The 23874-nt window shown below is 49.9% G+C and overlaps 1 protein-coding gene across 3 annotated transcripts in view; it reads left to right on the plus strand.

The window, feature by feature from the left end:
- LCLAT1 (lysocardiolipin acyltransferase 1) overlaps window positions 1–23461 on the plus strand; it is a 233680-nt gene extending 210219 nt beyond the window's left edge. The window contains exons 6-8 of one of the 3 annotated variants that reach the window (XM_064572069.1): window positions 13747–15702; window positions 20511–20751; window positions 20852–23461. In XM_064572069.1, coding sequence (XP_064428139.1) covers window positions 13747–13808 — 62 coding nt within the window. In that variant the 3' untranslated portion in view covers window positions 13809–15702; window positions 20511–20751; window positions 20852–23461. The remainder of the gene's footprint in view (window positions 1–13746; window positions 15703–20510; window positions 20752–20851) is intronic. The other 2 variants (XM_064572065.1, XM_064572066.1) reach the window with 2 other exon arrangements.
- Window positions 23462–23874: the final 413 nt, after the last annotated feature.

Consider the following 23874-nt stretch of genomic DNA (forward strand, 5'->3'; position numbering starts at 1 on the left):
CTGCTAAGGGGTGGCAACAAGGTGACCTTCATAGGTGGGGAGGATTTGGATGGACATCAAAGGGGAAGCAGAGGACAATGTGAGGAACAGCGTTGGTGTGACGGGCAAGGCGCATCTTGGAGCATGGTATGGTTGTGCCATGAGCAGGGAGGACAGCTGCCGTGGGAGATGGTTCTGGAAGAGTAGGTGGGACCAAGACAGAGGACGGTCCGAAGTACAGGAATAGGCAAATCATGAAGAGTGTTTCAAATGTGATTTAGGTACCAACTTGTATAAATCCAGGGATTTCATGAGCAAATCTGGGTTCTTGTGAAAGCCTGGAAGGTCTGGTATCTTGAAACCTTGCCTCTCTTGTGGCCACATTTACCTATGACTGGGTGGTGGCTGCCCCTCACCAGGACAAGCATTCTCCAGTCTGCTGCAGTCCTCACCACTCCCTACTGTGTGGCCCTTTGTCCGCTTCCCTCCCATGTGACCTGCCTGCCCTCCGTGGGAGGAGAGGCCAGTGGAGGGTGGGGGATTGCCACCGAATGTGTTTAGGAAAGTATGTTGAGGCCAGCGAGGAGAAGTCTGTAGCCTGGAGTCAGTGAGCGGGTTCCTGAAAGAGTCCGTGGGGAGGGCAGGGCATGAACGAGGGCAGAAGCAGGAGAATGGGAGGAAGGGCTGACCGGCAGTGAGGGAGTGAGGAGGTATGTGCAGGATGGAAGGTGGAGTAAGTCAGGAGGCAGAGGAGGGAATGGTGAGCTCTGCTGGGGTGTCTGGAATTTGAGGTGCTGCACCAGCCTGGGCCTGGCGGGCCAGCAGAGCCGAGCCCCAGATGGGGGACTCTCGGCCAAAGGGTGTGGTCCGGGGAGGGTCCTGCAGAGGCAGGAGGTGGCCGGGAGCCAGGAACCCTCCCTTCTCCCCCGGCCAGATCAGCTCCGGTGCTGGAAAACTCATCACGACCTGTGTTCTGAGGACCCCTGCTGGGAGGGGACGGTCCCTCCATCAGCACCATGCGGAAAACGTGTGTCCCTGGGAAGCCCAGGCAGAGCAATGCCCACCGCCCGTTTTTTTTGTTTTTTCCCAGGCAGGGAGGGAGCAGTGGGCGGGAGCCAGGCCAGGCTGTGCCTTTCTCTGCCTGAGTCACTTGGAATAATTCTGTCTCTTGTCCCCTCTGCAGCACTCCTGGGGGACAGGGTGGGGCGGGGGCGTGAGTCATGTGAGTCCTGCGCAGCAGATGGCCGAGGGCAGTGAGTCACAGCTCTGCTTCTTAATCGGAAGCATAGTAGAGCCCCGAAGAGAATGTGCCCGCAGCCAGGTCCAGGCGTCCAGCTCGCTCGTGACCATCCCTTAAACAATGACAGCCGTGGCTGTCACCTGGGGGGCTTCTCAGTTCAGTCGTCATGCGCATTTCCTTGCCAGGTCTCGGTTCCTAATCATGCCTTTATTTGCGTGGTTATTTGGGGATCATGTGCATTAGCGCCTGGACTCTGTGAGAGCCAGGGACTGGGCTGGTTTGGGGCACGCCGTATCCTTAGCATCAGTCTGTTTGAAATGAATGAATGAATGAATGAATGAATGGCTCCATTAATAGAATGTGTCTGTGTGTAACCTGTTGATATACACGTACATGCTGTTTTATGTATGGAATATCTTTGGAAAAAATGAGGACACATGTGACATTCATTCATACAAGAGCTTGCTTCCTGGCCACACGGGCTGGGGATAGGAACCTGGGGTGATAAGAAAATTCATTTTCACTTTATACTTTTATTTCTCTCCCTCCTCAGTCTCTCTCTTCGCATTTTGCTTTTACAAGGAGCAGAAGAAGAATTTACAAAGTGGGTCATCTTAATCACACTGTTCCAGCTTTCCCTTCCACGGAGTAACATATGGGGAACATGTTTGGTGTCTGTCTACACCGCCTTGATCCAGGCTCTCTTGGAGCCTGCTGTCTGCGGCTGACTCCACACTGGGTTTGGGAATGCTGGTGGGACCCCTCACCTGTGGGCTATTGTGTCAGGTTCTTGGGGGAGACCAAGGTCTGCCTGGCAGCCAGCTGGGACCTAACCCTCGAAGTGGGAGGCCGGAGGAAGTAATGGGGTGAGGGCTGTGTCTGAGGGAGGACCCCAGGCAGATGGAGGATGCAGTGAAGGCTGTCATACGGGGTACACTGTGACCTGCGGAGTCTTCTATTGCCAGGCTGCTGGCTGATCCTCATGGACAGGACTGGGGCTGCCGTAAGGAAGGGGGACCCTGCCTGGCTGGGTCTTTGGGTCCCCTGGGACAATAATGCACGATTTTATTTCACTGGCTCTACAAATCCAGAGCCACCCCTTCCTGCCAATCGTCCCTCCTGCAGAGGCTGGGCAGCCTCTGGCCCAAGAGTTCCAAGTAGGAGGCAGGGGTCAGTGGATGTGTTAACAAAGCCTTGACTTGGGAGTCACAAGACTGGGGGACCGTTTCTGCTCTACCCGTTATTCATGCAATCCCTCCAAGCCAGAGCCGACTTCCGTTCTACCAAGTTTTAAGACATATTTACTTAATAGTTACGCAAAGCAGTTTCACATGACTGTTTTAATATTCTCTCCTATATTTATTACCATCTTTCTTTTTTGCTTTTTTGTGCCTTCTTTTTAATTTTGCAATTAGGTTAGCTAATATCTTACGTATTTCATTTGCTCTTTTCAAAACACCAACTTTTGGATTCATGGATGAGTTCTATGTTTCTCTGCCATCAAATTACTTTCAGGTTTTTATATTTTCCTTTTTTCTGCTTTATCTTTTGTTCTTTTTCTATCTTTCCGAAGTTGGCTCTTAATTCATCTATTTTAATTATTTTTAATTGATATATCAATCAAACATTATTCATGTTTGCCAGAGATCTGCTCTATTTGTGACTCCATTGGATTTAATATATGTGCTTTTTCATTGCTTTTTTAGAAATTCTATTTGTATTTTCACCTTTAACCTCCGAGTAGTTTTAAAAGTTTATGAATTTCCAGATGAAAAGGATTTTTTTCCTGATATTGCTATAAATTCTTAGTTTTATTACACTGGGATTAGAGAATATCACCTATTCTATATATTGATGTTTGTGGCTTTATGTAAGATTTTCATGAGTGTTCATACTTGCTTGGGTATTGGAAAGAAGGTATGTTCTCTATTATCAGGGTACAGAGTTTGCCCTATTATTTAACTAAGGTTGACCGTAACTGGATCTATTTCTTTTCATTTGTTTTCTTAATCTGCCCAGGATTGAGATAAAAATATCCTCCTGTGTTGTTGTCAGTTTTCTCCTAGTCTCTGTGAGTTTTTCTGTATGAAATTTTCTGGTATGTGGACTAGCATATAAATATTCATAATTAATCTGAGTGAATTATAATCCTTAGCATTATGAACTGGCTTTCTTGACTTATTTGATGATTTCTTTGACCTTTGTTTTAGCTTCGTGACTCTTAATTTCTTCTTATTGGCACGTGCCTGGCATAACATCACCCATTTTTTTGTTTTCAGCCTTCCGGAACCACCTTGTTTTAGGTGTGTCTTCTGTATGTGGTACAGAATTGGGTTTCGTTTTGTGCACCTATTTGAAAATATTCTTAAGAGGTGAATTTAGTGTGTTTGCTCTTATGGACATGACAATATAATTGCTCCAAGTTTTGTCATGCAATTTTATGTCACATTTCTTACTTTTTCTTTTCCATTTTATTTATCTATCTTCTGGTCTTTCACACACTAGCTTCCTTTTCTTATCCCTTTTTTTTTCTTGGCCTTGTTTTTTTTCGTGTCATTCTTCTCACGTAATAAAGGTGATTTGTTTGTTTCTCTAGTGTTTATCTTAATGATTAAAACTTTATGTAACTTCCTTAGCTTTCTTTAGACAGAACATATTAATCTACTTCTATAAACAAGAACAAAACCAGCAGGCTTCCTCTCTCTTCCCATCCTCCCTTTCCTCTGCCACACTGCATTGGTTAATGAAAGCATCTCCCTGGGGCACTTGGGTGGCTCAGTCGGTTAAGTGTCTTCCTTCGGCTCAGGTCATGATCACAGGGTCCTGGGATTGAGTCGCATGTTGGGCTCCTTGCTCAGAGAGGAGCCTGCTTCTCCCTCTGCCCACAGCTCCCTCCTGCTTATGCTCTCCCTCTCTCTCTGATAAATAAAATAAAATCTTTAAAAAGAGCATCCCCCCAGTTTTATTGAGAAATAACCGACACACATCACTGTAGGTGGCATACGGCATAATGGTTCAATTTACATATATTGTGAAATGATGCCACAGTGGATTTAGTTAATTAACATCCATCATCTCCTATAGATGCAACAGAAAGAAAAAATGAAGTTCTCCTTGTGATGAGAACTCTTAGGATCGAATCTCTTAACAGCTGTGCTGTCTAGGGCTCATCGTGTGCTACGTCTTAGCCCTGGTGCTTATTCATCTTGTAACCGAAAGTGCATGCCTTTGGACCACCTTCCTCCAGTTCCCTCTTTTCCCACCCTCCACCTCCAGTAATGCCAAATCTGGTCTTTTTTATTTAATTGGGTTCCATATATAATAGTGATTTATGGTATTTGTCTTTTTCTGTTTGACTTATTTTACTTCGTGTAATGCCTTCAAGGTCCATCCATGTTGTTGCAAATGGTAGGATGTCCTTGTTTTTTAAAGTCTGAATAATATTTCATTGTATTTATTTTTTCTCTCTCTTTTTTTTAAAGATTTTATTTATTTATTTGAGAGCAAGCGAGAGAGAGCAGGGGAAGGGGCAGAGGGAGAAGGAAAAGCAGACTCCCCGCTGATCAGGGAGCCCATCTTGGGGCTCGATCCCAGGACCCTGGGATCACAATTTGAGCCGAAGGCAGACCCTTCACCAACTGAGCCACCCAGGCGCCCCTCATTGTATTTATAAACCACAACTTCTTTATCCATTCATCCATCGATGGACACTTAGGTTGTTCCACATGTCTTGGCTCTTGTAAATAATGCTGCTATGAACATGGGGGTGCAGACTTCTCTTTAAGTTGGTGTTTTTGTTTCCTTTGGGTATATCCCCAGGAGTGGAGTTTTAAAAGTATCTTTTTGAATTTATCTTTGCCACGTTAAATATGCACAGACTTCTCCTGACCACAGGTGACAGAGGAGGCTATGAGCAAACTTACTCTCCTTTCAGTCTTTTGAACCCTTCCCCTTTACTTAAAATAATTGTATCAGCTGTATATTGGGTATATATTACTTAAATTTTGATTTTTGACTCATATCTCCAATTTTTTGAAATAGCAATTGCTCTAGGGTTTATCATAAATAGCTTTCAAGTAATATAGCAGCATTACACATATAGTGTAAGAGGGTCACAGGATACTTTCTTCCCCCCCTTCCCATCCTTGTGCTACTGTTCTCATGCATGTTACTTGTTGTGAAGATATTAAAAATAAGAACTAAAAGTCTTTTATATTTACCCTTGTTTTCACCATTTCCAGGAATCTTCATTTATTGAGATATAAACTTGCATCTGATATCGTATTCCTTTGATCTGTGAATCTTCCTTAAACATTTTTTATAGTGTAGATCTGCTGATAATGAACTTGCTCAAGTTTGCCTCAAAGAGTCTTTATTTCGCCTTAGTTTTCAAAAGATATTTTCACTGGTATAAAATTATGAGTTGACAGTTTCTGTTCCCCACCCAGTACTTTATTATTTTTTTCTTTTTAGAGAGAGAGGAGGGAGGGACAGAGGGAGAGGAAGGGAGAGAATCTTAATCAAGCTCTATGCCCAGCACAGAGTCTGACGTGGGGGTCCATCTCACAACCCTGAGATCATGACCTGAGCTAAAACCAAGAGTTGGATGCTCAATCAGCTGAGCCACTCAGGTGCACCCCCCGACCCACTACTTTAAAGATGTTTTACCAACTTCTGGTTTTGCAGAATTTATGAAGACAAGTTTGCTGTAATTCGAATCTTTCCCTCCTGTATGTGTCATATCTCTCCCCTGTGTTTGCCTGCACCATTTTCTCTTTATCTTTGGGTTTCAGCAGTTTGACTGATGGGCCTAGGTGTTTTTTGTTGTTGTTGTTGTTCATTTTGTTTTTAAATTTATCCATATTGTTCTCTGACTTTCACAGAACTATGAACAATGGTTTGTTGCTTTTAACTTATTTAGGAAAACCCTTGGACATTATATATTCAAATACCTCTTCTGCCCCATTTTCTCTCTCTTCTGAAATACCGATTTTGAATCATTGATATTGACATTGCCCACAGCTGTTGGATGCTTTCCTCATCTGTTGTTTCCATTATTTGCTAATTTGTGTTTCAGTTTGGATAATATCTATTGATTGAACTATCTTTAAGTTCTTTAAGTTCACTGTTTCTTTCCTTTATCATATATAGTCCGATTATAAGCTACCAGAGGAATTCTTTATTTTTTTAATTTTAATATTTCTGTTTGACTCTATTTATAATTTATATCTTTCTCCTGGAATTCTCCATTTGTTCACATATGTTGTCCACCTTTTCTACTAGATCCTTTTCCACAAAATAATAATTACTTTAAAGTCTCTGATAGTCCCAACTTTAGTGTCATCTTAGAGTCTGCTTCTGTGAATTATTATTATTATCTCTTGATAATAGGCTGGTATCTTTTCCTGGCTTTTGTATTGTCTCATAATTATGTGTGTGTGCATTTATAATTTTTAAATGTATTTCAAACACTGTATTGAATAACAGTAAAGACCGAGGTAAATAGAATTTATGACAGGAAGTAGGTGTCCCTCTTTTTCTGTCAGGCTGTTAGTGTGTGTGGGTGAACCAATTATCATCAGCAGTTGTGTTGAGTTTTAGTTTTGTAATTATTATAGTTTACCTCATTGCAGCACAGACTTCAAATTCCTCCAGTGGTGGACCACCTGCTACCTTGCATTTAGTAGGATGTCCGTACGCTATAAAGTTTTTCTCAGTGTTCCTACCAGCCAATATTTCCGGGGGTCCTGCATGCCTGAATCATAGAGGGAGACTCTCTATACTCTTCTCCAGCTATTGACTGTAATTCCTCAGTGTTGGGTGTGAGGCTCCTGTTGGGGCAGATGGCGTCCCCAGGTTTCTGATCTTGCCTTTGTCCTTGGCAGACTGTGTGCATTTGGCCCTCAGTATTGCTGCCTCTCACATTTGTGGAAAGCAAACCCTGTCTGTACTTGTGGGACATCTTGGGCAGGGAAGGGCTTCCTGCGTCACCCCACCCCTTGCCCCACCCCCACTGACAGCAGACCTCCGTCCGTTTTGTATCAGTGCACGGTCCTGGAACTGAGTGGTCTCTTGCCACTCACCAGCACTAGACAGGGGACAGACAGGTTTCCTACCCTTTCTCCAATGTCAAATGGTTTTGTTTCTATCTTCTTCCAAAGGTCATGGATTTTTTGCCTAGAATATTTAGTTACCTGCCCTTCCAGTGGCTTAAGGCTCTTTCCTATTGCTACCAACATAAGGTCTTCTGCCTGCCCCCCAATCTTTCTGAAAGCAGTCAGTGGAGGGTCATGGTAAAGAGCATGTGAATACTTCAAGACTTAGCAAAAGAAAGTATACAAAATTAAATACAGAATAAAGACTGTTTTTCAATGGTGTTAGAATAATCAGATATTCATATGCAGAAAACAAACTCTAATCCATACCATATCTGAAAATTAACTCTAGATCATAGAACTAAATGTAAAACCTAAAACTGTTGTGTTTCTAGAGGAAAACAGGAGGAAATCTTTGTAAATTTGGGTTTGGCAAAAATTTTTAAAAATATGACACTAAAAACACGACCTGTGAACAAAAGAATTGATACATTTGACTTCATCAAAATCAAATACTGTTAAGAGACTAAAAAGGCAAACCAAAGACTGGGAGAAAATATTTGCAAAGCATAGATCTGATAAAGAACTTGTATACAGAATATAAAAAGAACTCTCAAGGGCGCCTGGGTGGCTCAGTCGTTACGTGTCTGTCTTCGGCTCAGGTCATGATCCCAGGATCCTGGGATCGAGTCCCACATCGGGCTCCCTGCTCGGTGGGAAGCCTGCTTCTCCCTCCCCCACTCCCCCTGCTTATGTTCCCTCTCTCGCTGTGTCTCTCTCTGTCAAATAAATAAATAAAATCTTAAAAAAAACTCTCAAAACCAGTAATAAGAAAACAAACAACCTAATTTAAAAATGGGCAAGAGACTTGGACACTTCAACAAAGAAGACACATGGATGGCAAATAAACACATGAAGACGTGTTCAACATCATAAGTCATTAGGTAAATTAAAATTAAAACAACTACATTAAAATGGAAATGAAAACCACTACACCAAGAAACTACTAGACATCTATTCAAATGGCTGAAAAGAAAAAAAGACTGATCATATCAAGTTTTGGTGAAAATGCAGAGAAACTGGGATACTAGTAGTAGGAATATGATAGTATAACTACTTTGGAAAACAGTTTGACAGTTTCTTAGGATGTTAAACCTACAGTTACTATGTGATTCAACCATTTTACTTTCAGGTGCTTAGCAAGAGAAATTAAGACATATGTCCACAACAGACTTGTATACAAATATGTACAGTGGCTTTATTTGTAATAAATGCCCATCAACAAGTGAACGGATGAAGAAAGTATATCCACATGATGGACTACTACTCAGCAAGGAAAAGGAACAGCCATGAGTGTATCTCAAAATAATTACGTGGAATGAAAGAAGCTAAACAATATCAAGTATACAACCTATGACCACATTTACAAAAAATTCTAGAAAGCACAAGCTAATGTATAGTGATTAAAAAAACAGATCAATGGGGAAATGTTCTTGGAGATAGGGATTAGGGAAAGCAGGAAGGAGGAATTACAAAGTAGAATGGGGAAACTTTGAAAGTTACAAGGACTCTGCCTTTGGAAATCTCGACAAAGGTCGGCACTAATCTTGGGGGTAAGAGGAACCTGCCATGCACCCTCCTGCTCCCCCACAGTAGGGGAGGATCTACATCGGACAAGTGTTCCCAGAACACAGCCCAACACTCCTCTTGTTGCAGGACTCCAGCAGCAGAGTCACGGATGGCTTGGGATCTGCAGCTCAGAGAACATCAGCCCAGCCTCGGAACAGGCCAGCATCCTCCCCTTGACGCAGACACTCAAGGAACCAGGGAGTCTCTGACAATCCCCTCGCCAGGTTGCAGGGGAGGAACCTCTCACCGTGAGCTCCGCCTACCCCCAGAGGCCTTGCCTCCCCCATCTTCCCCCAGGCCTCTTCCTACACCTTCTGGAACCTCCGGCAGGTTGGGTGGGCAGAGCACTTGGTGTTTGGTGGGAGACAGCTCTGTTCCTGAGTCTGAGGGAGGGGTTGGCGCCACTGCAGGTGGATTTCTGACCCCAGAACACGGGATCCTTAGTGCCTTTTACCCTTAGCTTTGGACTTCGGCTGCAGTTCTGGAACATGAAGACAAATCCCACTGGGCATCCTGTTTCAGCAACCCGTCCATGGCCGGCTCATCCCTGTGTGCCTGTCCCTGCACCTCCTGAGCTGTTACCTTTGGTATCAATAGCGGGCTCAGCATACGCAGCAGAACCACCACCCCAGGCTTCAGAGCCTGGCTCTGTCACTTATTAGTGGGTAGATAATCATCTGCCCCCGTCCCCCCTAGGTTTGGTAGGAGGACAAAATGAGTTAATATTTACAAAGAACTTAAAACAATGCCCGGCTCGGCAGGAAGTGACTTCTGAAAGTCTGCTCTTATCATCACATTAAGCCACGCCACCGCCCCGAGCTGTGAAGTAGGCTCTCCCGCTCCATGGGTGGAACCTGAGCGTTAGCAGAGGTTGCTCGGACGAAGCACGAAGCGCAAGCCTGGCGCACGGTGAGCGCTCAGTCAACATGAATTCCCTCCTGCTCGCTCCCCCCCACTGCGGTCATTTCCCACTGCCACCCCTCGCAGCCTTAGGGTTTGCTGAGAGGGGGCCGTGTCCGTGGAAGCCACGGTCAGTGCTAGGCAGGCCAGAGCTAGACAGGGAGCAGAAGGGGCAAGGCCATCTTTGCTTGCCTGAACGAGCAGGAGAAAGGCTTATTCCTGCTCCCTGGTGCCTTCCTCCAAGGAGGCTGGGCCCTGCGTGGGGAGGCTTGGGTTCTGGCCTCAGCTCGGCCTCTGAACCACTGTGCAGGATTGGACAGGAGTCTGGGGCCTCTCTCGGCTGCTGCCTGTGCTGAGAGGGGTGGGCCAGGTGAGGTGCACCGGGAGCTGATTCCAGGACCCATCCGGTGCCCATCCTCCTTCCTCTTCTCATTCTAGAGCTCTCTCACAACAACCTTTCACCTTGATAGGTTTGTGCTACCAGATTTTGTTCTTCTCTGGCCCACGCCAGTGTACTCATTCCTCCTGGATGCGCTTCTCCTCTTGGCCTAGAGAATGGCGATGAAGTGACATCTCCATGGAAACCGGTGTGGATCCCACAGTTGCTTAGCGATGTGCTGCAGGATGATGTAAGCGGGGCTCCGCTCCTGTTTCCTGAGGGCTCGGAGTCCTTTGATGTGTCTACTCCTGGAGCCCGGATGATTAGGAGGTTGCTTCCCTTGCTTCGGCCCTTCTTATGTAAAAGGCGGAAAGAGCTGGAGATTGAGCTGTGCTGGGAGGAACGCTCTTGTAAGGAGAGCAGTGTTGGGAGTCAGAGGTAGGACAGGAAGGTGACACGTTTCGCTGGAGACTCACAGGCCGGGGGGAGCCTTGGACACTGTGCCCCGGGGGGGGCGGCTTCCGGCCAGAGGCGAGTACTGGGTGTACCGGGTGCTTCCCCCAGGCGCCGAGGGCCTCAGCCAGCCACCGCTTCCCCCAGAGCAGCACTCGTGTTTGGGGCCGGGAGAAGAGCACGAACGGAAGCCTACACACACCAGATCTCCAGATACCGACAATTATAAGCCCAGCCAGCAGATTGTGAAATAGAATATATTCGGTCCTCTGACCTTGGCAAGGTGGAGGCGGAACAGTGGCCCTCCAAAGAGGCCCACGCCTGAATCCCAGGAACCGGGGAGCAGGTTACTCTGCATTAGTGTTGTTGACAGTTAAGGTTGCTCACGAGCTGATTTTAGGACAGGGAGACTGTAGGAGAGATGATCTGTGTGGGCCCTGTGGGGTCACAGGGTCCTCAGAAGGGAAGGGCAGAGTGGTGCCGCGTGAGAAACACCCGACCGGCTGCTATTGGCTCTGGGGACGTCGGTGGCCCCTAGAAGCTGGAGAAGGCAAGGACACAGATTCTCCCCGCGAGCCTCCAGAAAGGAACACAGCCCTGTCGACACCCAGTCAGACTTCTGGCCTAGGACCTAAGACGATAAATCTGCGTCAGTTGCAGGCACTGAGGTTGTGACCACGGGCTAGAGCCACAGGATACTTGTACCCATCACGCCGTGCTGGCCTGTGGGGCGGGGCCCAGCCAGAGGCCACCTGTCTCGCCCTGCTCACTGGCATGGCCCAGAGCCGGGCCTTCTCACGCGGTGCTTAAGCACAGAACCGGTCCTACCACTGGAGGAAGAAAAGTCATCTCCTCCCCTTTCCTTCCTTCTGTAACCCCTACAAAACAAAACAAAGGAAAAGCCCAAACAAACCCAACTAACTAAAACCTTCACCCTAAAGCCAGCTCTCCAATTAGTAGGAGAAAGGAATGCAGCTCTTTTGTGTTAGGAAAGATCCTGGGGCCTCCAGGATTGGCGTGCCCTCGCTCATTGGATGCTCCTAGCCCTGACCTTGTTGTGCCTCAGGGTTTTCACGTGCGAAATGGAATGCAGCCAGTGCAGGCCCAAGGAACCAGCACCTCCTCCAGAAAGCTCTCCCTGATCATGCTCATCTGCAGCATTTTTTGTAACCCTCTTGCACCCTTGTTTCCTTCTCTGTGTATGACGACATAATATGCATATACTTAGAACACAGTCCTCCGTTCCATGACTGTTTCACGCCTCCAGTCCCCTAACAGGGGAAGCACAAAGCTAGCCACCTTGCAGGTCCGTTGATTATCAGTTAAAGCATTCAGGGCTCAGCACAGCTGGTCACATGTTCAAATCAAAGCCTAAAGTAACTTGCAAAGCTTAGGCTTACCTTCTCTGCGGAGCGCCGTGGCCTGTTGGCTCCGTGCTTTTCTAGCCTCCCAGATTCCTTCCCCGGGACCACCGGATCACCTTTGTGTGGGCCCATCCCTGCGGTGCTCCCTGGGTGGATTCTTTCCTAAATTGGGGAGAAATGAAAGCTGAGTGGCTCAGGGGATTTGCCCTGCAGCCGGCCGGGCCAGGTTCCTCTGCTGGCCTGGGTCTCAGGTCTACTAACAGGCTGTCTTCCCGTGGCCAAGCCCTGCCTCCAGCTCCTGGTCTAGGTGCCATCTGGGGGCTCTGGGCCTTGACAGCTGGCCCAAGTTCTACTCCTTCTACAACTCACCCTGGCTGGGGCCTGGAGTCCTGCTCCCGAGGCCCGGGTCTCCTGCTCTCGGAACGCCTACTGACCTGCCTACCAGGACGCTGGCTCACCCCGGGCCTGTGGCCACACTGCCCTGTCACAGCCTCCCTCCGGTCCCGTCTTCTCCGTATGCATCCTGGCTTCCCAACAGCATTGACCTTATCCTGCTGCCGGCGCTAGGTCTGCCCCTTGACCTCACCTTACCTAGTGCATGCGTAGCCTTTACGTGCAGACCCCTCTTCCCTTGGCTCCCACTTGTATCTCTTTCCATTCCTTAACTTAGCCAGTGAGCCATTCAGCAAATGGGTGCCGAAGGCCCGCTCAGTGGCAGGCAGCCCGCTGGGGGCTGGGGGCTGGGGGCTGGGGGCTGGGCTCTACGCTCCAAGCCAGCGCAGGACCCCTGAGGCCTCACCCTCTGCCCCTCCCCGAGCCCGCACGTGGTGAAATGATCTTGACTGGTGGATCTGATTGGGGCCAGCTGTAGAGCCCTTTGAACAATTACACTAACAACACAAGGCAGAATAGTAGAATAGATTACGATTCTAATCCTGATAGAAGTCTTTGGTAAAATAATAAATTAGCCCTTAAAAGCTCCATTCATTAAATTTTTGATATTTAATTTTGTATGTACCGTGAATTTTTCAAGAAGTCCTGGTTGAGACTTCTTTACATCCAGGAGTCGGAAGAGGAATTGTCCTTCGCCAGTTACAGGTGAAGAAAAAGCCTAGCTCGGCAGGCCGGCCGACGTCGCCATCACGAGCTCGGACAAGTGTGTCCGTTGAGGGTGGTTAAGTGTGCATCACAGTGTGAAGGTCAGAGTCATCTTGCAGCTGACGGCGCGGCCGCATTGCTGTTCCTGCCCTCTAGAGTCAAACTAGAAATCTGGACATTAAACATTTTTGTAACAAAAGGACAGCACCAATTACACATTTAAAATAACATTTCCGGGGCGCCTGGGTGGCTCAGTTGGTTAAGCGACTGCCTTCGGCTCAGGTCATGATCCTGGAGTCCCAGGATCGAGTCCCGCATCGGGCTCTCTGCTCGGCAGGGAGCCTGCTTCTGCCTCTGACCCTCCCCCGTCTCATGTGCTCTCTCTCTCTCTCATTCTCTCTGTCTCAAATAAATAAAAATTAAAAAAAAAAAAAATCTTTAAAATAACATTTCCTATTCGTGATTGTATCCCACAGGGTATTTATAATGGCAACACTCGGCCCCAGCTCAATGTTTTTAATACTTGGCCATTCTGCATTTGGCCAAGATGAGGATGCAGGCACCTCTAAAAGGATCTAATTGAGCTTTTTGTGTTTCTTTCCTTGACAGATATTTTACCCCAGTTAAAAATAGCTCTTCACACAAGAGCTGAGAACAGGCTTCTTCTCTGAGCATTTCCTCACGCTGGTTCTCAGCCTCCTCCTGAATCATCATCCCTGAGCCAGTTCACCGAGATCTCTTGGAGAGGCAAGCCAAGAAATCCCACGATTCCTCTGGGGAAACTGTCACGGGTGCCTGTCCCATTGCTGTCCAGCCAGCCCAAATCAGGTTTATGAAGCCAGATGGTGCTGCCCCGTCCAGAACCACCTCCTTGTCTTCCTCCAGCAAAGAGGAAGGACCACGCCTCTTGTCCCGGGTGAAGGAAGCCAGCAGTGACTCCCGGGTCTCGATTTTACCATTGCCTATCGGCAACTCAGAATAGTTCCTGAGTCTTCCGCTCCACTCCAGGCTCTAAGCAGAATCTTGACCTGTCAGGAAATGGTTTTAGAGGTGTGCCAAGGAGACAGAGGAGGAAGAAGGGATGGAAAATCTAAACCTTTCCAAAATCATGGTGAATAGGCAAGCTATGTTTTTAAGTCCGTCTGGATTTCAAACATTCGGTGCCACTTGCCTGATGAGTTCCTGGCACACTTATAAGGCTTACCATGCCTCCATCTGGGAATCAGAAAAAGTCGTGACGACCCGTAGAACCATCCAGCTGAGTAAGGGGACAGGTTCCTGAGCTGGCTGGAACTGTTCCTGTGGCATCACCCACGCTGAAGATAATGATGCCATGAAGAAAATTCTCTCCGTTCTGGAAACCTAAAGGGACATGTGCACGTCCCCCCAGCAGCTTTCAGCCACATACATAGTCCTTGTCTTCGGTACCACTTCCATGTTGGTACATTTTAGAGAGCACTTTGCGGTGTTCATCTGCCCGATGGGCTGCCTGAGTTATAGATGATAAAAGATTTCCTTCCAGAATTGCAAGACTTTCTTTTTTCTTTGGGATTACAATTTAATCTTTTGCATGCAGTTTGCCTTTCTGGGAGAATGTTCTCAGGGATGAGTAACTTTGGTTTGCCCAGATGGTCTTCCTTTCAACTGCTTTCCATATTTTAATGATCCCTTATTCGTATATATATATATTTTTTTCAAAGTGATACGTTTGATTTGGGGTTTTAGGCGGAAACCCAGGTTTTTACTACGAATTCCTGCCCATCTGCCATTGTTTTATCTTACATATGAGCTGACTGGGTGAAGTGTGTCGGTTAGCTGAGACCATTCGGTTTCTCAAAGTAAGGTCTGTGCAACCCCTGTGTGCACAATCAGTGTGCTTCCTAAAAATGCAGACCTCTGGGTCTGGTTGCAAATACAATGAAAGAACATTCTGGTGGGGCAGGAGGAGGCCTTGCAATCTGCATTTTTCACAGGTACAGCAGGCGATACCTGTCCACTGTGGAGTCTGAGAACTACCATCCCAGCCGAAGGAGCAGGTGTGACCTTTCCAGATGTCCTCCCAGGCTGCCTTTCTCCACACATCTCCTCATGCTGGGGTTGGGTCTTCCGGCCCGCCCTTGTAGCTTTCAGTAACTTTCATATTGTTCAGAATCTTGATGGCCACACTGAAGGCAAGCTACACTATTGAAGTTGGACCCCACGGAGATGAATGACTCTGACCACAGTGCCTAGCATGGGTCTGAGTGGACAGAGGGGAGCCCTTGGGAGATGGATGCTTCCCCCAGTTTCCCCCGACGGAAGCAACACCAAAAAAATGACAACATTCGAATTGCACAGTGAGATTAACAAATGAGATTCCCTGCGGCTGCGAAGTGCTGGTCTGGAGGCTCTGGTCTTCCCAGCCCTGGTCGGGCACCCTGAGGGCTGAGGAGATGGAACTCACAGCACACCCGTGGCCCGTTTGTTTGGAAGCCCTGCATGAGATGTCTGTGGCACTTGTCCAGATAAGAAAGAATGGTGGCCTGTAGGATGTAAGAGGAGGGGACCATGCAGAGCAGATCGAAGGTAGGGATTTTAGATTTTAACAACTGATGAGATGTGTGGAACAAGGAAGGGAATGTGTCAGAGGGCTGTGGGGTGTGAGCCCAGATGGGACATTGGGCCACGGACAGAAGTAATGACCAAGCCCAGCCTTGTTGCTGTGGGAGCTGTCCTTCACTTCTCACCTTTCTCCTCCATGTCCTGCCTGAACCCACATGCTCTTCCCTGGTCATCTGTTCCAGGCGCTACTCCAAGAGGTCTGAGCCTGCAGAAACGGGAGATGACTGTTTTCCCCTCCCAGCCCCTGGACTCCCACTAATAACCGTGAGGGACCTGTTGCACATTTCCCCGTTTTATTTCTTAGTTGAGTGAGGCACACACAGGCTGCGCACATTGTTCCGTTATTTGTCAGGGGCTGAGGTGGGGGATTCACCTCTGGCCTTTTCATCCTTAAATCAATGTCTTCTGTGTTTTTGCAATCATCACGGACATTGGCACCTCAGCACACTGACAGATAATGGATACATTTTGCTCTTTCTACCCATCTTGCGCCTGTGGGTGGGTCAGGCTTCTCAGTGGCATTCTATAGAGGGGGGACTCCTAGGCTCAGAGCCACCGGCAGAGCAGGGAGGGAAACTCTGCTTCCCTGAGGATGGCGCCCCCTTCTGCTCCAGCAAATCATCAAATTCCTTAGCCCAAAGTGCAATGCTCTCTGTGACTTGCACCCCCAAATCTATCTGCCAGTCCCGGATGGCAACAGTAGGAGGGGTCCACTTCCAGGCAGGACAGACCCAGGGGAGAACCCAGGGCTGGGTTAGGTTTTGTGGAGCCTGAAATTTATACAATTTTGAAGAGTGCCTTTATGGAAAACATGTACTACTCTTGCAAATTTCACAGAAAACAGGGGACTGCAAGGTGGTCCCCTGCGATGAGACTTCATTATCTCCCTTTTCCTTTCTGCTTGCATCTTGCCTAGCACAGATGCAAAATTACAATATCTTCGCATTTGAAAACAGCACCATCATCCCAGAGCCCTCGAGGACCATTCTACATGTCAAGCCAATTATTAGATGATGAGACAGTGGCCCCAGTGTGTGCTGTTTGGGTGAGCCAGGCCACTGCCAAAACACCCGTGGAGGCCAAGGGACAGGCGTGCAAAGAGGGGAAGAACGAAGGGTTTCGGGCCTGGACAGTAAAAACCAGCTCTGAGCTCACCACCATCAGGGAGCCGCCTCAGAGGCGGAGGATGGGAGGGAGGCTGTGGCCGTGGCTGGAGGAGGCCATGGCCGTGGCCGGAGGAGGCCAGGGCAGGTACAGACCTCTTCTCCAGAGAAAGCATAGCAGTGGGAATTTATGGAGCCAGCTCAGCTCTTTGCATGCAGTGCTTCCTCTGATCCCGCAAACAACCTTTTAAAGTGGGGTTAGTATTACTGATTATCATGTGAAAACTGCGACCCCACAGCTAGTAAGGGGTGGAGCCTGTGTTCCATCCAGAGCGCCCTGGGATAGGATTCCCATTCTCTCCTGTTTCTTTCACGCACGCGCACGGAGGCCTCCCTTGGCGTTGATAAATGACACCCCCCGACTGCACCCCAGACTTGCCTTCAGGCAGGACTTCCCTTGGGCAGGACGAGGTGCACACGCCACCCAAGACGACACCTTAGTGATGTTCTTCTGGCCTCCAGAGAGAGGTTGCATGAGGGTGATGGTTTGTAGGTGTGCTCTGTGCAAACCTAGGACGTCCAAGGAGCTTTCTGGAATGGGGAAAAGAAAGGAAGGACACCTGCCGACGAGGGGTGGATGGAAGGGTAAGGCGGCTCAAGAAACCTCCCTCCAATCCAATCCAGCAGCTAGCTCCACCCTCACAGGATGGGCTGGGTTTTCTGACACACTTTATTTTGAATAGAGGGTTCTGTGCCCCCAAAACATTTGTACATCCATGTGGGTCCTATCAGCCCTGCACCCACCACACTGGCTGGTTGGGTGGGAGGGTGATGCCAGGTTATCCGGGGGAAGTGGGTCCTTAGCTTCTTTCTTAAGGCAGTCTGGTGAAGTTTATGAACCCCTCTGCAGAGTCATATTTTTAAATGCATGGAAGAGAATACATCAGATTACAAAGGAAACCAATTATATTGAAATGCAGTCATCAAAATATTTTTTAAAACTTCAATTTTGTGATACCATATCACACGTGCTTCTTTGTTAACATGTCAGCAAGCAAGATCGAGTGACAGGTCTATCAACCGCTGTAACTCTGAAGCCGTGATGAGCATAAACAATCATTTCAGCTATCTGCAACAGGGTGCTTGTCTCTGGGATTTCTACCCGTGACAAATCATAGACGCTGCTAAAATGTCGGAGGTCCCTTGCAAACCTTCATAACAGCAGGGAAAGCTACATTTTGGCCGAATTAGTGAAAATGAAGATGTAAAAACCTTTCCCATCCAAGTTCACCGACTCTTTGAATTCTGCCCACGGGCCCTGAAGTAAACCTGTCAGCACAGGATATGTGAGCTATTCAAATTATTACCCCTAATTATGGGGTGGGGGGGGGTTGGTATTTTCTTCTGGCTCAGCTGGGCCCTTAGTGCTTACTCTGTGCTCTAAGCCCTGGTGACCAGTGCGGAGGAACATTTCTCCAACTTCTCCTCCCTGAATTCTGATCTGCGTGCCTCTGGCCCTGAGCCTGCCCCTTAATCCGTCTCTCCGCCAGGGAAAGCTGCGAGAGGTCAGCGGAACTTGACCCATCGCCCTGAGACCAGAACACTCACTCCTGCCCTATAGCCTGTTTTCACGCACACACCACAAACTCATTCCCCACAAGAGACTCCAGAAGGATCCATCAGGTGGGCCCTCTCTGCTCTATCAAACTACCAGAACATCTCTGCTGCAAAGGCGTGGGGTTAGACAGCCGGCAGAGCTTCAGGGAGCTATTTTGGGATGAGTGGCTTATTTTCTCTCTGTCTGACGGTTTGTTTCCAGGCTCATTCACAGAAATGCCACAGAGGCCTCAGGAGTCGAGGAGGGGGGGTACCTCCTCCCCAGGGCCCGCGGTGGGGTGAGGTAGGGGAACAGGGTTCCGCACGCCTCCCCTACTTCTCAGGAAGGAAACTGCCAGTTGTTAGCTGTTTCTTGGAAAACCCACGGTGGTGCTGGATCCCCCGGAGGGTGGCCCACCATTTGACGGCCTGTGGCTCAGGCTGGAAGATGGAAAAGGGCTGAGCAGGGCCTGGAGAAGCCCAGCTGGTGTCAAGAATGGCAGACTTGGAAGGAATCCCGGAGGGCTGCACTCTCCTTGTTGACCAGATAAGAACTCGGAAGCTGGGTGCCGGTGGGTCACGGGCAAGAGGCAACACTGGCAGCCTGGACCCCCTCTCCTCTGGCCTAATCCGGCCCGATCATCTGGTGGCTCCCACCCCCGAGGGCTCTGCGAACCCTCTGGGCCGTGCAGTAGCTCCTGCCCACCCTGAGGCTCTCAGTACGGGGACCACAGATCTCTAGCCCGCATCTCTCCCTGCCTCAGGTGCCGGGGCTGGTGCTGCAGTCACTGTCTTCTTGTGGTCCTGCCAGAGGCGCTCCCACCCTGTCCCAGCGCCGCCCAGAGCCAGCGCCCAAACCGCCCCCCTGCCAAGGTGACTTCGCCCGGGGGCTTTATAGTTTGGGGGTGTCCAGCATGGGCCCCTCCGTCCTGTGTTTTTGAGTTTGCATGGATCATACCGACCCTGGCTCCAGATGGCTCTCACACAAGACCTCCTTCTCCAGCCCTCCATTTCTGGGCCACCTGCAAATGTCTGCAAGTCTGCTCAGCTCCTTGAGACACAGAACCAGCTGCTTATACTGACCACCCTGGCAGCCTCCTCCGGACCTTCTCTCCTGCCCTCTCCATGCTCCTCCAGACTCTGCATGGACACGTGGGAGTAGAGAGTAAACCACCTTTCTCCCAACTCCCCCCGGCCTCTGGAGTGAGGCTCAATCTGACACATCATGTCCACTTCCGGCCACACGTCTGGACTCTGAGACCTGAAACCACTGAGGTCTGGGGCTTGCGGCAGGTGGTCACACAAGCTCTCCAGGCCCAAGGCCATGTAGTGTGTCAGGGAGGATTTTGTGACGCCCTTGACTCCCTCTTTACGGATCTTTCCCTTATGCATTCCCCCACCTCCAACTCTAGACGTCCAGTGTCTGCACACTGTCCCCCCGGCCTGTGAGGTTTGTTCCCACAAAAGCATTTAAAGCTCCCTCGCCCAAAGCAGACGTGACCAGCTCAGCTCGGAGCTCCCCCAGCTCTGGGAGACTGCCCAGGGGTCTGAGGAAAATGGAAAGGACATAAGCCCCCAACCTTGGGGAGCAGGGAAGGGGCTTGGAGGCATGGACTCACCAGAGGGTGGGGGCTTCACTGGCCCTGAAGCAGGCCTTCCATGAGGGAGCCCCTTCGAGAGCCACGCAAAGCCCCTCGTTCAAACCTAGAGGCCTGGCGGCTTCACAGGGTGGTGAGTGGAGGCTTTGTGGAGGCTGTGGGCCAGCCTCCGAAGGAAGCCCCGACCTCCAGATCCTCCGGCCTTGGCCTGGGTCCACACCTGCCTTTGCACTGGGTGAGGACAGAGGGTTGACCCTCTCCTTTCCTATGTGGTTCCAGATACCTCCGCACCAGCCCTCTGGGCCTCTTCATCTTGGGCTGGAGATACATGGTAGAAAGGGTGCTTCGAGGGGGCCCCCCGCTGGGAAAGCCCCAGAGGCAGGACTGACTGCACACTCTTCCCACCTAGAAGCTTCCGGGCCCACCTCCTCCCAGTTCCTCGCCTTTTCACTCACTATTCCATTCGTTCCCTCAGGGGTTCCGGCCGTGACTGCCCAGCGACAGCCCCCCCCGACACACCAGACCCCTGCAGGACTGTGGGCCTTCACACACACGCCTCCCCGGCTTGATGCCGTTCCTTTGCTCATCTGCCTCAAATGGCCTAGCCATCCTCAGTCTGGTTCAAACACCGGCTACTCTGTGGGGCTCCCTCCACGAGGGCGGGACCCTGTCCTGCTCTTTGAACCCCCTGCGCCTGCCACAAAGCTGGGCTCAAAGTAGGTGTTCAGAAAATATTGATTGGATGACTTTATTATGCACCAGCTGTGTATCATGCACTCTGCACTGTCTAAAGCATAAATGTCCTGTCTTTGGCAGCTCTATAAGCCAGGTAGAGAAACAAGATACCAGCCGTGCCTGGCAGGAGATGTGCTCACTGAATCAGACACATGAATAAACAAGATTCAAGAAGAAAGAAGAGCAACTCGTGCGAGCGTCCTCTCTGCTACCGGCGGTCTCCAGAGCACCTGTGTCCACCTGTTCGTTCGTTCTGCGATGTGGGAGCAAAATGTTGCCTTTTACTTCACTCTGTTACTATTTCCTGAAAGTTTGGATGTGCATAAGCGATTTGTACAGGAATTTATGCCGTATAACTTAGAAATAAATATGCATTTATGGGAGGGCATGTTGCAAGATGTTTCAGGAATGAGAGTATTGAATGAAGATGGGTTTAAACTGTGCTGAGTGACAGCCTCCTGCTGGAGGGAATGCTAGGAGGGCTTCTCGGCATCTGCCCCCCTCCCTGCCTCACGCCTCCCCCCCGTGAAGGACACAGCCCCCTCCGTGCTCTGACTGCCTTCCCAGAAGATGGGGACGCTCAGGCTGGGCTCCAGCCCCTGTCAGCGGAGCTGTCGCCCTCCCAGGCCCGGGCGGTGAGTGGGCACGGAGCCCTCAGGCTAGCCCACTCCCTCGAGGAGAGCCTCGAGGGAGAGGAGCTTGGTGGCCGGAAGGGGTCTCAGATGAGCCAACGTAGGACAGCAGTTGATGGTGAAAGCAGATGGAATGGTTTTCAGTTCAGCTTTCCCAACAAAAACCACTTGGAATTTATGTCCCTGCACATACGGTTCCATGTCTCTGCTCAAATCTTCCTCCGGCTGCCTGAAGCCTCTATCTCTGCAAGCTGCCCTGCCCAGCGTCGGGGAGGTCAGAGCCATCCATCGACGGGAGGTTTATTTCAACAGGGATTCTTTGAGTCCCCACTGAGAGCCAGGCCTGGGGACAGACACCGGGGGTCCCGCAGAAAGCCGACACGGACGGCGGGAAGGGCAGAAGCCACCCTCGCTGTCAGGGATGGAGCTGACACTTTGCAACACGGCTGGTCCTCCAGCAGACCCTCGAGGTACAGATCATCGCCCCGTTTTACAAATGAAGAAGCCGAGGTGCAGAAGGCTGAATAATGCTCCCTCCCCCCAAAGATGTCCATGTCCTAATCCTCGAAACCTGAGAATAGTTTCCCATACTTAGCAAAAGGTGCTTTGCGTCCGTGATGAAGGATTTCGGGATGGGGAGATTATCCCGGATTATACAGATGGACCCCATGGCATCACAGGCATCCTTATAAGAGGGAGGCAGGAGGCCAGAGTCAGAGGAAGAGGCTCAGTGATGGAAACAGACGTCCCCGTGATGCCAGGCCACCAGCCAGGGAACATGGGCAGCCTCTAGAAGCTGGAGAAGACACGGAAATGGATCGTCCCCTAAGGCCAGAAGGAGCACAACCCTGCAGACACCTTGATCTTAGCCCAGTGAGATTGATTTTGATGCCTTTCCTCTAGAACTGTAAGGTGATACCTTTGTGTTGTTGAAGGCATGAAGTTTGAGGCCATTTGTTTCAGTGGCAATAAAAAACGAGAATCTACAAGGCATTGCTTTCCTCCAGGCCACAGAGCTGGAAGTGGCAGAGGTGGCCTTTGAACCCAGGTCCGTCTGTCTCTGCAGGTTCAAAAGATGCCAAGAAACTCTTCATCACAGCCTGGAGCCCAGGAGCTGAAGGGGCTCTTGCTTGGCCAGGTCAGGGAGGCGGCCGGGCCGGCAGCCGAGGTGGAAGGACAGATGCTTGAGGCCCTGGAGGGGGCACCAGGCTGAGTCAGGAGGTGAGACGCTGTTAGGCCAGAGACGCTCACAACTTCCAGTGGCGCCCTCCTGGAGGACTTGCAACTCTGTGTTCCCACAGGGATTAGGACCCAGGTGTTTCCCCACTGTGCCCAGCTCCAGCTGGAGGGGCCAACAGCACAGCTTCTGGAAGAGCCGAGAGGCACGGTGGCCCTCCCTGACACTCTCCGAAGAGCAAAGCCCGGCTCTGCGTGGCCAACCACGGGACCTGGGATAAATCACCGAGTTTCCCGGTCGGAAAAACCAGAAGACAATGCCTAACCCAGGGCTGCTGGAAGGGTCGGTTGCCCGCGGGTCGAATGGGAGCCGAGTCGCAGCTGCTGAGCAGTCCCGGGGCCTTGGGCCTCCCCTTTGTCAGGCGCCGGAGTCCATCCTGGCCGGTCAGTGCCCCTGTTGTACGGTGGCCAAATGATCTTGATGGCACCCAAGTGGAGGGTCCAAGTCACATGATCTTAGCTCCCACTACCTGCTCCAGCCACAACACCTGGCAGGTGTGCCTCTGTGGGCCTTCCCTCCCGTGCTGAGCCTCCATTCTCCTGCAACAGACAGACGTAGCCTCCCCAGAGCTTCCTCGCCGTGGGGACCGCTGGCAACCTGGCCGTTCTGGCCAGCAGCCCTTTAGAAAAGAGCACATTGTTGGGGCGCCTGGGTGGCTCAGTCGTTAAGCATCTGCCTTCAGCTCAGGTCAAGATCCCAGCGTCCTGGAATCGAGCCCTGCATCGGGCTCCCTGCTCGGCGGGAAGCCTGCTTCTCCCTCTCCCACCCCCCCCACTTGTGTTCCCTCTCTCGCTGTGTCTCTCTGTCAAATAAATAAAATCTTAAAAAAAAAAAAGATTAAAAAAGAAAAGAAAAGAGCACATTGTTCCTGCTCCTCCCCTTTGCCAGGATGCTCGCGGAGGCCGGGCACAGGTGTCCCTGCCCCCAGGAAGCCCTGGGTGAGCCAGGGGGCAGCCAGCAGTGGTAGTCTCTTCAAGGATCTGTTCGGAAAGTTGCGTCTGGTGATACATCAATGTGTGGGGCTACATTTATCGGTGAGAGAGACAGGATATTTTTGAATGGATGTAATTTCTGGCTCTTTCCCTCGAAAAGAAAGGTCCCATTCCTATTCATCTCTCTCTGCCTCTGCTTCTCGCACACTTCTTCTGTATAAACACATACATGCACACATGGATACGCATGCCCCCAGACACACACGCAGACCCACAAACACACACACACACACACACACAGAA

Source organism: Mirounga angustirostris, unplaced genomic scaffold (assembly GCF_029215605.1).
Source record: "Mirounga angustirostris isolate CCGP_5_RB_7025 unplaced genomic scaffold, mMirAng1.0.hap1 SCAF_10, whole genome shotgun sequence".
Classification (NCBI taxonomy): domain Eukaryota; kingdom Metazoa; phylum Chordata; class Mammalia; order Carnivora; family Phocidae; genus Mirounga; species Mirounga angustirostris.